Here is a 17,165-nt window from a genome sequence, read left to right on the forward strand (position 1 = left end):
ATACATTTTCACACTTTAATGTAGTAAGTAGGCCTATGAACTGAGTGTGATAAATCTAAGTGAATTGTTTTGCTGTCGGTGTTTGTTCAAGAACGTCAGCTCTGTGCAGTGTTGCGCAAAGGAGGGAACGGGACAAAAATAATCTGTTACCGGCTGACTACACCGCTCGCGTCGCGTGCGTTGCAAAATGAATTTAGAAATCTTTGTTATTCAATTATTGCACCGACACTGCTCGCGCGTGTCAACGAGTGTCTGCATTGCCAAGGGCTAAAATATAACTCCTTTCTATTTCTCCTCATTGGTTATACCCACGTGGGTGATTGAAAGACGAACTGTGTTGCTGGTCGTGTAGTAATACTATGAAAGTTTAGATGCCAATCACCATATAAGTTCAAAGATGAAAAGCCTGGAAGGAGGAGAGATGACTAGAAATGACTCGGTTGACCGTTTTATGTGTGGATTAATTGGCGGAGTAGAGGACCTTGTGCTTTTCAGGTAAAATAACAACTCAATGTTTATATCCCAGGACAAATTAGCTCGCAACAGCAAGCTAGCTAAATAGGACAAATTAGCTAGCAAGTGCAAGCTAACTACATAATTGCCATAAATGTTTAATGCTTTTCGACCTGTCCCTAAATTAATATAATTGGTTCAGAGTTTGTTTTTATACTTTAACCTGCGTGTCGTGATCGCGTTTGGTATGGGGGACAAAATAAATGTATGCATGATGGCGCATGCGCACAGCCGGTTTGGGTTCCATGTTAGGCTTGTGTCCTTTCACTAAACATTCCACCAATGTGTATGTGTTCACTAGATGACTGACAGGGAGTGCTGTTCTGAAGTCACCGTCCGCCATTATGATACTCCTGATAAGGAAAGCTTCCATAAGAATGAATGGGAATTTACAGTATCAATGTAATGTTGTGAGGACAAAAATACATGCATTTAATTATTTATTTTTTGTAGTGGGGACCGCAACTCTATAAAAAAATGTTAAAATGTTTTTACATTTTACATTTTTATTGGCTTCTGTTCAGTTCATACAATTCTATGTATTGCTTTAAAAAAAGTATGCATTAGAGTGTCTGTAATAGGAATTTTCTTTTACCTTCCAAAACCTGTAGCTGTTGAAATTAAAGCATGTAGCTCACCTCTCTACACTACAAAGCAACACAATGTCGATTACTATAATGTAAAGCTGGAGAAGTTAATGCATGATCCCATAATAATATGTTTTCAATATTGCTGACCAATTAAAGATCAATCTGTTGTAAAGTTACTTCCACATGAAGCCAGTAAAAAGAAATTGCAATAGTCAAGATCAATACATTTCTCTTAGTACAATAAACCTAGGAACTCTCTTACGACAATAGATTGCAGTCAGAGTGCAGTATAACTGCAGTACACTGTAGTATAACTGCAGTTAGAGTGCAGTATAACTGCAGTATGCTGCAAATACTGCGCCCAAAATAACACCGTTTTTACTGCAGTAATTTTGCAATATTACTGCAGTAGTAACCTCAGTCTGCAGATAGACATTATTGAGCTAAAAGCTTCACGCGCTGCATGTCCCGCCTCTCCTATTTACTCATTGTTTTTTGCAAGCATACTAACCTACGTGGGTGATTGAGAGATGACGAGGTCCACAAACCAGTCCAGTTGGTGGCGGTAATGCTAATGCACCTTAAAATTGGTTTCCAACCACCATATAAATTCCATAGAAGAAGAGCAAGAAGAAAGATGAACGAGGATAGATGAATCAAAGAAAACGACCTAAAACCTAAGTAGGTTTCCCCTTTTATCTGTGGATTAATTGTAGAGAACACACAATTTTGCATGACTCAGAATTTGTTAAAATTCGAAGAAGATCCAGATAAAAAAGGACCATACCCACTGGGCACATGCTGGTTGAATCAATGTTGTTTCCATATAATTTTAATGAAATTACGTTGAACCAATGTGGAATAGACGTTGAATTGACATCTGTGCCCAGTGGGTATGCATTTCAGGTAAAATAACAACCCAATGTTTATCTCCCAGGACAAATTAGCTAGCAACACCAAGCTAGCTAAATGTCCATGACAGGTTGAAACACAAGAAACGGTCCCCAAATTAATATAGTTGTTTTTGGTATTTTAACCTCCATCGCACGCATGTTGATTTTGTCCATCCACACCAGATGCGATCATGACACGCAGGTTAAAATCCACAGATAAAAAGGGGAACCTAGTTAGTTTTTAGTTAGTTATCTTTAATTAATACCTCATCGTTTATCTTTCAAGCATCCACGTGGGTTTGTTTCTTCCTGATACCAAATAATTTGCAGCGTGTGGAGCGTCTCAAATAGAACCAAGTTCTATTTTAGTGCTTGGCTATACAGATGCTAATTCACACGAGTGAGCAGCGTCAGTGAAATGATTGAATAACATGTATGTGTACAGTTATTTGGCAACGCTCGCGCACACAACGTGGCTGGTGAGGTTTGCATGTTAGGTTTACTTTGCGGGAATAGAAATTGTGGTGGTGTATTGTATAACTTGCTGCTTCTGAACTGTGCATTTTGCCTAGTCATGCATATTGAAAACAACAACTTTTTTTATTTTATTTATTTTATTTGAACTTTATTTAACCAGGTAAGCTAGTTGAGAACAAGTTCTCATTTACAACTGCCACCTGGCCAAGATAACGCAAAGCAGTGCAACAGAAACAACAACACAGAGTTACACATGGAATAAACAAGCGTACAGTCAATAATACAATAGAAAAAAAGAAAGTCTATATACAGTGTGTGCAAATGGCATGAGGAGGTAAGGCAATAAATAGGTCATAGTAGCAAAGTAATTACAATTTAGCAGATTAACACTGGAGTGATAGATGAGCAGATAATGGTGTGTAAGTAGTGATACTGGTGTGCAAAAGAGCAGCAAAGTAAATAAAAACAATATGGAGATGAGGTAGGTAGATTGGGTGGGCTATTTACTGATGTTTAGCTGATGTTTAAAGCTAGTGAGGGAAATGTAAGTCTCCAGCTTCAGCGATTTTTTTTTTTCAATTTGTTCCAGTCACTGGCAGCAGAGAACTGGAAAGAAAGGCGGCCAAAGTAGGTGTTGGCTTTGGGGATGACCAGTGAAATATACCTGCTGGAGCGCGTGCTATGGGTGGGTGTTGTTATCGTGACCAGTGAGCTGAGATAAGGCGGAGCCAGTGGGTCTGGCGACGAATATGTAGCGAGGGCCAGCCGACTAGCGCATACAGGTCGCAGTGGTGGGTGGTATAAGGCGCTTTGGTAACAAAACGGATGACACTTCTTAGTGAATCCAATAGATAAACACAATCTTTGTCACAATTTGTCTTTGTAGTGCTGGATGACACTAGTCTGGCTAACATCTAACACTTAAAGTCTGATGTTGTTGGCACAGTGCGTTGATAATGAAGGAGGCTGTGCTTTTACTGGTTGGCTCTATTTTGTGTCTTTCTCACTCAAAAACTGACACGTACAGCCAAACACAGCCCCCGAGCAATCCCAACAACGAGGTCTCAACTCCCGTGGATTTTTGTTGTTGTTCAAAGAACCAATCAAACCTGTTGCACAATTTTTTAGTGAATATTGCATTAACTAGTGGTCTCCTTTCCAGACCAGTGTGGTCACAGCTCTCCCTGCACTGTGAGTCATGTCAGCTAGGCTAGGATGACACTGCATTGTCTGCATGAAGGCAGCTGGAGGAGTATCAATGTCCATTTCTCTAACAAGTGCAATTGCTCTTGCCCCAGTGACAAAGCCTGCTTATGGCAGGGACTGGAAACATTATATTTCATTGGCATTGTTGCTGGTGCACCCACTTCCTACCCTGTACAATAGTCAACCTGATTATTTTGAACACAACTCCAACTGAGGTATGGTGGTCTCACCGGCTATGGTCGTGTTCCTGTTGAGTAGGCCCTTGGTTTTGTGTTGTGACCTGTGAACCCTGTGGGGTTAAAGTTTACAACAGTAGTCAATCATCTCTGTCATGTCAACTGTTCTCTGTTTAAGATGTAACTCTTGTGTCCACACTCCACATGACCAGAGACAGGCTGAGACAGTATTTACATTTCTTGTGTTTATGTGTGCTGCTGCATTTGTATTGAAAACAAGATCAAAGCAGGTGCATATTTGTAGTAAAATGGGCCAAAGCGCTTGATGGTACAATTTGATGAGATCTATCAACTAGAAAGTGCTCTTGTTTTCAGATAAGCCTCCCTGTGGCTCAGTTGGTAGAGCATGGTGTTTGCAATGCCAGGGTTGTGGGTTCGATTCCCACGGGGGGACAGTACGAAAAAAAAAAGAAAAAGAAAATGTATGAAATGAATTGAAATGTATGCATTCACTACTGTAAGTCGCTCCGGATAAGAGCGTCTGCTAAATGACTAAGATGATTGCAATGAGGACACAAATATGCTATTTGAAGTGTTTCTTTCCAAAATGCAATATATCCATTTTCAGATAGGTTGGTAAATCAGTTTTTATTGTTTAAAGAATTTCTGAAAGAGATTGTAGCTCAGTTGGTAGAGCATGGTATTTGCAACGCCAGGGTTGTGGGTTCGATTCCCACGGGGGGCCAGCAAAAAAATGTATGAAATTGTATGAAATGTATGCATTCACTACTGTAAGTCGCTCTGGATAAGAGCGTCTGCTAAATGACTAAAATGTAAAATGTTTTTTTCACTGTCTAATCATGGCATGGGATTGTTCAATGACAGAAATATATTTGTTTGAAATCTATCACTTCATAGTTTCATGTCAGATAGACAAATAATCATGTTTTTTTGCAAAACGTTATATATCCGCCGCACTCTCAGAAATAAGTAGCACTGCTAGGTTTTACACAGTCAAATGTAAAACATTTTTTTTAAAGAACTACAAATGATACAATTGTGACATCAATATTTTACAGTTTTTATTTTTATGAATCAATACAGTAATAGGAGATCTGTATGTAAAACATTTACATTGGACATTTTAGTCATTTAGCACATGCTCCTATCCAGACCGACTTAGTTAGTGCATTCATCTTAAGATAGCCAGATGAGACAACCACATATCACAGTCAAATATACAGTATACAAACATTCCATTCCAGCTAAACAATGAATATAGAGCATTTTTCCCCCCAAAAAATATTTTTGATACACACCTAAAATCTAGCAATCAAAAATCTGAGAACAGTAATACAGTTGAAGTCGGAAGTTTACATACACTTAGGTTGGAGTCATTAAAACTAGTTTTTCAACCACTCCACAAATTTCTTGTTAACAAACTGTAGTTTTTGCAAGTTGGTTAGGACATCTACTTTGTGCATGACACAAGTAATTTTTCCAACAATTGTTTACAGACAGATTATTTCACTTTTAATTCACTGTATCACAATTCCAATGGTCAGAAGTGTACATACACTAACTTGACTGCGTCTTTAAACAGCTCGGAAAATTCCAGAAAATTATGTCTTGAGAAGCTTCCGATAGGCTAATTGACATCATTTCAGTCAACTGGAGGTGTACCTGTGGATGTATTTCAAGGCCTAGCTTCAAACTCAGTGATTCTTTGCTTGACATCATGGGAAAAGAAAAATAAATCAGCCAAGACCTCAGAAAAAAAATTGTAGACCTCCACAAGTCTGGTTCATCATTGGGATCAATTTCCAAACGCCTGAAGGTACCGCATTCATCTGAACAAACAATAGTATGCAAGTATAAACACAATTGGACCATATAGCCATCATAACGCTCAGGAAGGAGACGCGGTCTGTCTCCTAGAGATGAATGTACTTTGGTGCGATAAGTGCAAAACAATCCCAGAACAACAACAAAGGACCCTGTGAAGATGCTGGAGGAAACAGGTACAAAGGTATCTATATCCACAGTAAAACGAGTCCTATATCGACATAACCTGAAAGGCCGCTCAGCAAGGAAGAAGCCACTGCTCTAAAACCGCCATAAATAAGCCAGACTACGGTTTGGAACTGCACATGGGGACTAAGATCGTACTTTTTGGAGAAATGTCCTCTGGTCTGATGAAACAAAAATGGCCATAATGACCATCGTTATGTTTGGAGGAATTAGGGGGAGGCTTGCAAGCCAAAGAACACCATCCCAACCGTGAAGCACGGGGATGGCAGCATCATATTGTGGGGGTGCTTTGCTGCAGGAGGTACTGGTGCACTTCACAAAATAGATGGCATCATGAGGAGGAAAATGATGTGCATATATTGAAGCAACATCTCAAGACATCAGTCGGGAAGTTAAAGCTTGGTCGCAAATGGGTCTTCGAAATGGACAATGACCCAAGCATACTTCCAAAGTTGTGGCAAAATGGCTTAAGGACAACAAAGTCAAGGTATTGGGAGTGGCCAACACAAAGCTCTGTCCTCAATCCTATAGAAAATCTGTGGGCAGACCTGAAAAAGTGTGTGTGAGCAAGGAGGCCTACAAACCTGACTCAGTTACACCAGCTCTGTCAGGAGGAATGGGCCAAAATTCACCCAACTTATTGTGGGAAGCTTGTGGAAGGCTACCTGAAACATTTGACCCAAGTTAAACAATTTAAAGGCAATGCTACCAAGTGTTAATTGAGTGTATGTAAACTTCTGACCCACTGGGAATGTGATGAAAGAAATAAAAGCTGAAATAAATCATTCTCTCTACTATTCTGATTTTTCACATTCTTAAAATAACGTGGTGATCCTAACTGACCTAAGACAGGGATTTTTACTTTGATTAAATGTCAGTAATTGTGAAAAACTGAGTTTAAATGTATTTGGCTCAGGTGTATGTAAACTTCCAACTTCAACCTGTATTTTACACACACATGAAGAGCTCATTTCTGGTGAAAAAAAAACACAAATGTGAAAAATTATAGCATTTTGGAAATAAACTCTTAATTTGTGCTTTGATTTTGAATCTTTGCAGGTACTTTGTTTCGTGTGTGTTGATATGTAGCGGATGTGCTGGTGAACCACGCTTGCGTGATGAGTAACCTTGCCTTAAGGTTTGCATTTGCTACCTGAGCTAATTATAGGCAGGAGACTCAATTTCGAAGTATTCGAACCCATTCGGTTATAAATATATTGTTGATTTTGTCACAAAACACATTTTCTCACCCAACATGTAACCTCACACAACTTTACTTGCTCTAAACAGAGTCATCCAGTATCATGTGTAGAAACCTTGCCTAGTTCACAGTCTACTGACATGGCTGACCTCTAGTGTGGCCTGATATTCTCTGTGTCCCCAGAGCGCTGAGAGCACTAGTGTTTGCTGATGGAGCACCTCCAGGGAGCGTGGAAGACCCTGAGCAACGGCTTTGGAATGAAGGACTCTGTGTTCGAGGGCCCCTGCCTCTCCCCCACCATGGTTCAGGGCTTTCCATACCAGCGCCGCTCCTCAGACGACGGCAAGATCCCTGACTCTAAGACCAGCAGCACCATCCGAGTCTACCTCCCCAACCAGCAGCGCACCGTGGTGAGTCTAATAGAATAATAATATTAATGTTGTGACTAACGGTACATTTCATTTGAAGAGCCTTTCAAAAACACCCAAAGACACTATACACGTGGACACACAATGAAAACAGTAGTTCAGAGGACAGGGAGTGAGTGGGATTACGGAAACAACAACACACTGTTGCACTGCTGTTGTTTTGAGTGAGTGCTTATTTAACTGAGTCATCTAAGTGTGGCAGTTTATTGGTGGAAAATTTGCTGCCTAGATTGATTCTCACCATCGTACACAGACCAAAGGGTAAACCATTATCCAAAAATATAATATATTATGCACATGTTTGTGTTTTAACTAGTCACATTAAGTGTTGTTGTTGTTAAGTGTGTTTGTTGTGGTCCCCCAGGTGAACGTGAGGCCGGGTATGACCCTGCACAGCTGCCTGATCAAAGCGCTGAAGGTGCGGGGTCTGCAGCCGGAGTGCTGTGCTGTCTTCAGACTGCACCCAGGACAGAGGAGGTATGCGCTAGGCACTGGAGAGGGAGATCAGAGGGGTGTCACTGGCTCTCCACAGTGTAGGTGACAGTTATCGCTAACCACTGACACAGGGTCAGATATTATTTCACCCACCTAATATTTAAAGCTAGGATCGAGAGTGGGACAAGCTGATCCTAGATCTGTGGTTAAGGGAAACTTATACCTTGTTTTATTTTTTTCAGCGATGTGGTTAAACTTTTCTGCAAAAAGCTTTCTACAGCTATTCCACCTTTCAGGTTAAGACGTGTTGAATGACCTTTTCTAGTCTTGGTCTGTAGTCTCCAGTAGGTGTTACCTTACTAAATGTGTCATGTCCCTTTTCTAACAGTAAAAAGTCACGTATGGATTGGAATACCGACTCCACCTCACTAATTGGGGAAGAACTGCTGGTGGAAGTGTTAGATCATGTCCCCTTGACGACGCACAACTTTGTAAGTAGCCCATAATAATTTTACACCATTCACCCAGGCCGTTACTATTGACTGGAAAATAAATAAGTACTTAATTCTCCTCTTTAACTTTCAGGTTCGGAAAACATTTCTTAAGTTAGCCTTCTGCGATATATGCCAGAAGTTCCTTTTGAACGGTTTCCGTTGCCAAACATGCGGCTACAAATTCCATGAGCATTGCAGCACCAAAGTGCCCACGATGTGTGTGGATTGGAGCAACATCAGACAGCTCCTGTAAGTCTCCTCTCCTCTACTGTGCAGAGCAAAACAAAAAGTCTGCCAACACCTAACTGTTTGTAATGAATAGCAAGAACACTTACAAAACAATATGAATGTGTTAAGTACAACTATATATTAATCGGTGAATAAATAATGTTATGAACATTCTAGCATAGGGGATAAATGAATGTACTACTCTCACAGTCTGCATTGTTGATAGATATTCAGAACTGATAGATACAAATGACATGTTCTACAAAGGATACCTCCAATTGCTGAGAACAGTGTTGTCAGGATAAAGTAACCTCTGTTGATATGGTTTCTGTAGTAGAGTAGTTCATAGGGACCCAGTTTTGCATACAGGCACTAGGAATAGAGAATTGTTTTGCATGCAGGTTTTAGAAGTCAATTTTTCAACAGTAAGCATTTGTAGATGGCTATCACTGGCAATGAAGGGATACATGGTTCACTTTATCTGGCAACCTTCCATGGTGCTTTCTTTATCCTGAAGTATTTTAAACAGATGTACAGTTGAAGTCGGAAGTCTACATACACTTAGGTTGGAGTCATTAAAACTCGTTTTTGAACCACTCCACAAATTTCTTGTTAGCAAACTATAGTTTTGGCAAATCTACTTTGTGCATGACACAAGTAATTTTTCCAACAATTGTTTACGGAGAGATTATTTCAATTATAATTCATTGTATCACAATTCCAGTGGGTCAGAAGTTTACATACACTAAGTTGACTGTACATTTAAACAGCTTGAAAATTCCAGAAAATGATGTCATGGCTTTAGAAGGTTCTGATAGGCTAATTGACATCATTTGGAGTCAATTGGAGGTGTACCTGTGGATGTATTTCAAGACCTAGCTTCAAACTCAGTGCCTCTTTGCTTGACATCATGGGAAAATTAAAAGAAATCAGCCAAGACCTCAGAAAATACATTGTAGACCTCCACAAGACTGGTTCATCCTTGAGAGCAATTTCCAAACGCCTGAAGGTACCACATTCATCTGTACAAACAAAAGTATGCAAGTATAAACACCATGGGGCCACGCAGCCGTCATACCAATCAGGAAGGAGACGCGTTCTGTCTCCTAGAGATGAACGTACTTTGGTGCGAAAAGTGCAAATCAATCCCAGAACAACAGCAAAGGACCTTGTGAAGATGCTGGAGGAAACCGGTACAAAAGTATCTATATCCACAGTAAAACGAGTCCTATATCGACATAACCTGAAAGGCCGCTCAGCAAGGAAGAAGCCACTGGTCCAAAACCGCCATAAAAAAGCCAGACTACGGTTTGGAACTGCACATGGGGACAAAGATCGTACTTTTTGGAGAAATGTCCTCTGGTCTGATGAAACAAAAATAGAACTGTTTGGCCATAATGACCGTAGTTATGTTTGGAAGAACTAGGGGGAGGCTTGCAAGCCAAAGAACACCATCCCAACCGTGAAGCACGGGGGAGGCAGCATCATGTTGTGAGGGTGCTTTGCTGCAGGAGGACTGGTGCACTTCACAAAATAGATGGCATCATGAAGACGGAAAATGATGTGGATATATTGAAGCAACATCTCAAGACATCAGTCAGGAAGTTAAAGCTTGGTCTCAAATGGGTCTTCGAAATGGGCAATGACCCAAGCATACTTCCAAAGTTGTGGCAAAATGGCTTAAGGACAACAAAGTCAAGGTATTGGAGTGGCCATCACAAAGCCCTGACCTCAATCCCATAGAAAATGTGTGGGCAGAACTGAAAAAGCACGTGCGAGCAAGGAGGCCTACAAACCTGACTCGGTTACACCAGCTCTGTCAGGAGGAATGGGCCAAAATTCACCCAACTTATTGTGGGAAGCTCGTGGAAGGCTACCTAAAACGTATGACCCAAGTTAAACAATTTAAAGGCAATGCTACCAAATATTAATTGAGTGTATGTAAACTTCTGACCCACTGGGAATGTGGTGAAAGAAATAAAAGCTGAAATAAATCATTCTCTCTACTATTATTCTGACATTTTACATTCTTAAAATGAAGTGGTGATCCTAACTGACCTAAGACAGGGAATTTTTACTCTGATTAAATGTCAGTAATTGTGAAAAACTGAGTTTAAATGTATTTGGCTCAGGTGTATGTAAACTTCCGACTTCAACTGTATCTCTCTGTCTCTGTCTCTCTTGTTCTCTCTCTCTAGGTTGTTCCCTACACCAGGTGAAAGTGGGGGTCCATCTCTTCCTCCTCTTACATCTCGACGAATGAGAGAATCCCGATTTCCTAGCAGGTACGGCCACCCCTCCTGCTCCAGACCTCTGACTTACCACCTCTGATCCCTGTGTGATATTGGCCCCATGGACCACTTTCACCATAGCACTGTGAGCAAGGTTAACCCCAGGCAGTAATACAGTATCAGCAATTAGACAACTACAGAAGTTCAGTAAAAGTCTTCCTATTGACTTACTATTTAACATCGACTAAGGGTTGCGTGTGGTAGTAATTTATTTAACTACAGTACAGTAAGTTAAGTACTTGGGCTCTTGGAGTTAATGGTGGTCAAATGCTAAGGGTTCTTTGGTTGTCATGCTTGACTGGCCCTCAGCTGATGCAGCTGTAAGTTGTAAAGCACCTTAACTTGGGCCTCAAACTGAATTAAGGCCTGTTTTTGATTACGTCTCCAGCTTTATGAAGCTTTCCCTGTCCAGGGGGCTGATGTAACCAGAGGTGTAAAAAGAGCCTGTGGTTTCAGAAGCATTTAAAACAGTTTAAAAGCACTCCGATCGCCAAAGTAGCTCACACACGGTATCAAGTTGTTCCTTGCAGAATAATCTAAAATGCTCTTTCGAAACACATTTCTGTTTTGGCCAAAAAGGGGATTATTTCTCAGAGTGATTTACACGATAAGAAGTGTGTTGTAATACAGTATAAGCGCTGTTGTGGTACATCACTCACATGGGGTGCCACTTTCACCAGCAACCGACAATACAGTACAAGAGACTGTCCAGCAGAAGTATAGCAGGGTGTGTCTGGCAAAAATGACGCAACATGGCAGAAATGAAACTTACAAGCTGCCATCCACCACAACCCTGTGAGACTAATTTGAAGAAGTTTCAGAATGATCTTATGTGAAGTTTTCCCTAACAAGAACTGATGGTGTATGTAGAATGTGTAAGCATTCGCAGAGCACCTCAATGGCATCAGTCTGAGAACTTTCTAAGACTTACAGAAACAACAATAGTAATAATTGAATCATGGTAATACTATTTGATCTTTGATAATCCCCAAAATCGTCATGACAAAACCATGGCAAGCGATAGACTAGTGTCCTGTCCAGGGGGCCCTGGGATAGACTAGCTTCCTGCCCAGGGGGTGTACTTAACTACATCAAGCTGCCTCACGATACTGAAACAGGAGATGCTCATATGAGGCACACCAGCTCGCACAAGCCAAGGCGATATCCCAACTCCTAAGCCTGATGTTCCCCCTGTGTTCACCCCCTAGTTCTCTGCACCGCTACTCAACCCCTCACGCCTTCAACTACACAGCCCCCTACCCACCCACAGCGGGCACTCTGTCCCAGAGACAGCGCTCCACCTCCACGCCCAACGTCCACATGGTCAGCACCACCCTGCCCGTCGACAGCAGCATGATTGAGGTAACAACACACCACGGGGGCCCCCAGGGGAGTCCTGGATGTCCAGGCAACCATTCTGAAAATAACCTCCCTGCCCGATCTGGCCCTTCTTACACTCCAGGAATCCATACCATCCTCCTCTGCCTCACTTCTGTCCACCATCCTCCCCCCTTATGTTTTCTATTAAGTAATCCATCTTGCATGTTTACTTTCCATGATTTTCTTGATTGTGTTCGATATCACTTTCTATATTCATCACTTACTGTATTCTTTTCTGATTCGTTTTTTATTTCTCCATACCCGAGTGTATTTGGAAAGATTTGACCTTGAATGCTGTATCTAATATGCCCACAAAATTGAACACCCAGGTAGCACTCTTTCTCTCCTCCCTTACCTTCCTTCACTCTGTCTCCTTTTCCTTCCCTGTCCTCACTGTCCCACTGTGTCGTGCCCTGATTGGGAGTAGCTAGATTGCCTGAATGCCTACCCTAGCTCCTGGTGCAGGCGCTTCTGGCTGAAGAGGAGAGTAGGTATTGTTCGCTTCTCCAACTCTTTTCTTGAGGCGACTTCAGAGAGCCCAGCCAAGGTTAGGAGGCAGAGTGTCTGAGTGTTGTGTGATAAACAACATGGCATGCTTTTACAGTGTCTGTATCTAACTGAATTATCAAACTGTTGAATGATTAGTGTTCATTTGATATTTGTAAAAACGTGACAGAATATTTTCTCTTTTGTTTTCATAGGAGGCAATGCGTAATCATGAAGCAATGCGTAATCATGACTCAGGTAAGATTTTCGAAAGTTTCTGCTATGCTAAAGGAAACATGTATAACATCCCACAACAACACTTTGTCATAACCTGGTGTGCTGAATACCGTTGGCCATCTTCCCTCTCTAGACGGGAGTTCCCCCAGCCAGAGTCCCACAAGCTGGTCCCAGTCACAGTCTAAAACCCCAGCGCCAGACAGACGAGAAAGGGCTCCGTCGTTCAACACTCAAGAGAAACACAAAATTGTAAGCTAGACAGTACTTTCAATTCCTAGGAATAACTGCATATGTGTATTGTATGTAATATCTACTGTATATAGAGAATGTGGATTTATATTGCTTATCCTCCTCCAGCGTCCGAGGGACAAGCGAGACTCTAGTTACTACTGGGAGATTGAGGCCAGTGAAGTGGTGCTGCACTCCCGTATTGGCTCAGGCTCCTTCGGAACGGTATACAAAGGGAAATGGCACGGTGAGCATGCTTCTGGATAAACACAATTCTTGTAACACTTGGACTGTTGTAGGCTGTTTCTTCTAACCAACCCACGAGTGTAACACTTGTGCTGAGTCTAGTCTACTTGGCGATTCGCTTCCCCTCCTCTCTGTCGTGTAGTTTGTTGAGAGATGGCCACACAGCAGCTAAGGAAGTTTCTTTACCACATGTGTGTCTGTTGTAGGTGACGTAGCAGTGAAGATCCTAAAGGTGATTGACCCCACACCGGAACAGTTCCAGGCCTTTAGAAACGAGGTGGCTGTGCTAAGGTAAGAGGGGGTGAGAGTAGTGAAGAGGACTATAGTGATGCCCATATTGCATTCAGGGTATTCACTTTAGAGAGAGCAATAAATTGACCCTATAATGTGTTTATTGGTAGATTATCTTCATGCAGCATTATCTCTCTCTTTCACCACAGGAAAACACGACACGTCAACATCCTATTGTTCATGGGCTACATGACGGAGGACAACCTGGCCATCGTGACCCAGTGGTGTGAAGGCAGCAGCCTCTATAAACACCTCCACGTCCAGGAGACCAACTTACAGATGTTCCAGCTCATAGACATCGCCAGGCAGACAGCTCAGGGCATGGAGTGAGTCCATACAGCAGGGACAAGCTTAGGTGTAGAATGATATTATTGCTAGCTGTATAGGGATGCTAGTTTTACAAGGATGCTAACTTAAGATCGACGCTATAGAAGGATGATAGCTTTAGAAGGATGCTAGATTTTTTCCCCTTTTATTGTTTTTAACATGCAACTGAATGTCCTAAAATACAATTTTCACTGTATTTCTCTTTCAGCTATTTGCACGCCAAAAACATCATCCACCGGGACATGAAATCAAACAGTATCCTTTTCTCAGTGGCGTAAAGTACTTAAGTAAAAATATTTGAATGTACTTTTTTGGGTATCTGTACTTTACTTTAATATTTATATTTTTGACAACTTTTACTTTACTACATTCCTAAAGAAAATTCTGTACTTTTTACTCCATACATTTTCCCTGACAACCAAAAGTACTTGTTACATTTTGAATGCTTAGCAGGACAGAAGAATAATCTAATTCACACACTTATCAAGAGAACATTACTGGTCATCCCTACTGCCTCTAATTTAGCAGACTCACTAAACACATGCTTCATTTGTAAATGATGTCTGAGTGTTGGACCATGCCCCTGGCTATCCGTATATCATTTTTTAAATTAAATAACGCGGTCTGGTTTGCTTTATATAAGGAATTTGAAATGATTTATACTTTTCCTTTTGATACTTAAAACCTCTTCAGCGTCTCGTCCCGTTAGCGGGATCAAAATCCAGCGAAAAATCATATCGCCATTAGCATAACAAAATGTAATACTTTCTTTTTTCATTTTTTTTTTCAAATTATATCGTTTTATAGATACACATCTCCTGAATCGACCCACGTCGTCCGATTTCAAAAAGGTTTTACAGGAAAAGCAAATCATTAGATTATGTTAGAGGAGTCCATCGTAAAAAGCAGCAACATAGCCATTTTCCGACCAACCACATGCATCACAAATAACCAAAAAACAGCTAAATGCAGCACTAACCTTTTACAAACTTCATCAGATGACACACCTAGGACATCATGTTACACAATGCATGCATTCTTTTGTTCAATAAAGTTCATATTTATATATGAAAACAGCATTTTACATCGGCGTCTGACGTTGACTAACTATTTTCCCGTCAAAAGCATCCGATGAAACAGTGCTACAATTTACTGAATTACTATTCGAAAACATGTTTAAAATGTAATATTGTCATTCTAAGATTTATAGATGAATATCTCTTGAAAGCACCTGTCATACCAGATTTAATAATAACTTTACTGGGTAATCACACTTAGCGATAAAAGGGGATGCGATACTCAGAAAATGAGCTAGTAAATACAGCTCGGCGCCATCTTGGAACAATCGCATATCACATCTAATGTTTGTATAATATTGTCAATAATCCCTTACCTTTAGTTGTCTTCATCAGAAAGCACTTCCAGGAATCCCAGGTCCACAACAGATGTATTTTCGGTCGAAAAAGTCCATCCTTTATGTTCCATTAGCTTTCTGTTGTTAGCGCGTCTGAATGCTGTATCCAACTACTCTGCCGTGCGCGCCACAGCAGTTTCGAAAAAATAACGTTTTTTTTCACATTTAGGTTCGTTCAAACATGTCAAACGTTGTATAACATAAATCTTCAGGGCCTGTTTCAACAAGAGAGCCAATAAGATTCGAGGGGGATGATTTCATTGTGTTTCAAAACGTTTCCAAAGGTGGGCGTAGACAGGGCCGCCGGCGTCATAATGGTGATGGCCCTCCCCCTGTGACCAATTTCCAACGCGTCTCATTCACTGAGTTTCGACAGTAGAAGGCTCAAAACACTTTGTAAAGACTGGCGACATCTTGTGGAAGCAATAGGAAGTGCTCAATAAACGATATCTCACAGTGTGAATAATAGGCGACGACGTGAAGTTGAGTCCACAATTCAGAATTCCACTTCCTGGTTCAATCGGTCTCGGGGTTTTGACTGCCATATGAGTTCTGTTATACTCACAGACACCATTCAAACAGTTTTAGAAACTTTAGGGTGTTTTCTATCCACAGGTATTAATTATATGCATATCCTAGCTTCTGAGTCTGATTAGTAGGCCGTTGAAAACGGGCACGAATTTTTTCCAAAATGCGTTGTGGCGCCCCCTATCCTAGGGTAACGTCAAGAGGTTAAGTATATTTTAGCAATATCATTTACTTTTGATACTTAAGTATATTTAAAACCAATTACTTCTAGACATTTACTCAAATAGTATTTTACTGGCTTTCACTTTTACTTGAGTAATTTTCTGTTAAGGTACTCTTCTATTGGATACTTTTTACACCACGGTATTTTCTTCGTACTCTTTCATGCTCAGTCACTCTTGTGACAACTGAATTTAAAAAATTGTCGGCTTGACATTAGACAGACAAATGATATGAGCTCAGATATTTAGTTTTTTCCACAGACTCAGCTGTCTCTGCCACAGCTCTGCCTCCTTGACAGCAGACAGATATCTTCCTACACGAGGGCCTGACGGTGAAGATTGGCGACTTTGGTCTGGCCACAGTCAAAGCCAGGTGGAGTGGTTCTCACCAGGTGGAGCAACCTTCAGGGTCCATACTGTGGATGGTCAGTAACAGGACATAGAACATTTAATTGTGCGTTTCTTGTGTGTTTGACTTGACTGTTAAAAATGACACAAAATGAAACTGATAAGTTACCACCCATTAGACCCCTATGAGAAGTTGATTCATTATGGTTTTCAGATTTACTCATTATGGTTCCCGGAATTGTAAATTAAATCAATTTAGTCATGTTTGTTTGTTCCATCCTCTGTTCTCAGGCTCCAGAGGTTATCCGGATGCAGGACAATATGCCCTATAGTTTCCAGTCAGACGTGTACTCTTACGGTGTTGTCCTCTATGAGCTGATGACAGGAGAGCTGCCATACTCACAGATAGCCAACAGAGACCAGGTAAATTCAGCCTGCCACATAACCATCTCTAAAACCATGGTACTTTGACCTCTCCTGCCGTGTTTGAGTTTAA

General features: G+C 41.0%; 1 protein-coding gene across 3 annotated transcripts in view; it reads left to right on the forward strand.

Moving 5' to 3' along the window:
- Positions 1-17,165, forward strand: part of LOC106571905 (RAF proto-oncogene serine/threonine-protein kinase) — a 35,079-nt gene that overhangs the window by 975 nt on the left and 16,939 nt on the right. For 2 of the 3 annotated variants that reach the window (XM_014145455.2, XM_014145454.2), the window contains 15 exons: positions 7,271-7,497; positions 7,880-7,992; positions 8,339-8,441; positions 8,536-8,693; positions 10,871-10,957; positions 12,172-12,325; positions 12,771-12,890; positions 13,045-13,087; positions 13,200-13,315; positions 13,424-13,541; positions 13,747-13,831; positions 13,981-14,157; positions 14,367-14,413; positions 16,628-16,746; positions 16,961-17,092. In XM_014145455.2, coding sequence (XP_014000930.1) covers positions 7,297-7,497; positions 7,880-7,992; positions 8,339-8,441; positions 8,536-8,693; positions 10,871-10,957; positions 12,172-12,325; positions 12,771-12,890; positions 13,045-13,087; positions 13,200-13,315; positions 13,424-13,541; positions 13,747-13,831; positions 13,981-14,157; positions 14,367-14,413; positions 16,628-16,746; positions 16,961-17,092 — 1,773 coding nt within the window. In that variant the 5' untranslated portion in view covers positions 7,271-7,296. The remainder of the gene's footprint in view (positions 1-7,270; positions 7,498-7,879; positions 7,993-8,338; positions 8,442-8,535; positions 8,694-10,870; positions 10,958-12,171; positions 12,326-12,770; positions 12,891-13,044; positions 13,088-13,199; positions 13,316-13,423; positions 13,542-13,746; positions 13,832-13,980; positions 14,158-14,366; positions 14,414-16,627; positions 16,747-16,960; positions 17,093-17,165) is intronic. The other variant, XM_045695924.1, reaches the window with a different exon arrangement.

Source organism: Salmo salar, chromosome ssa15 (assembly GCF_905237065.1).
Source record: "Salmo salar chromosome ssa15, Ssal_v3.1, whole genome shotgun sequence".
In the NCBI taxonomy this organism is placed as follows: domain Eukaryota; kingdom Metazoa; phylum Chordata; class Actinopteri; order Salmoniformes; family Salmonidae; genus Salmo; species Salmo salar.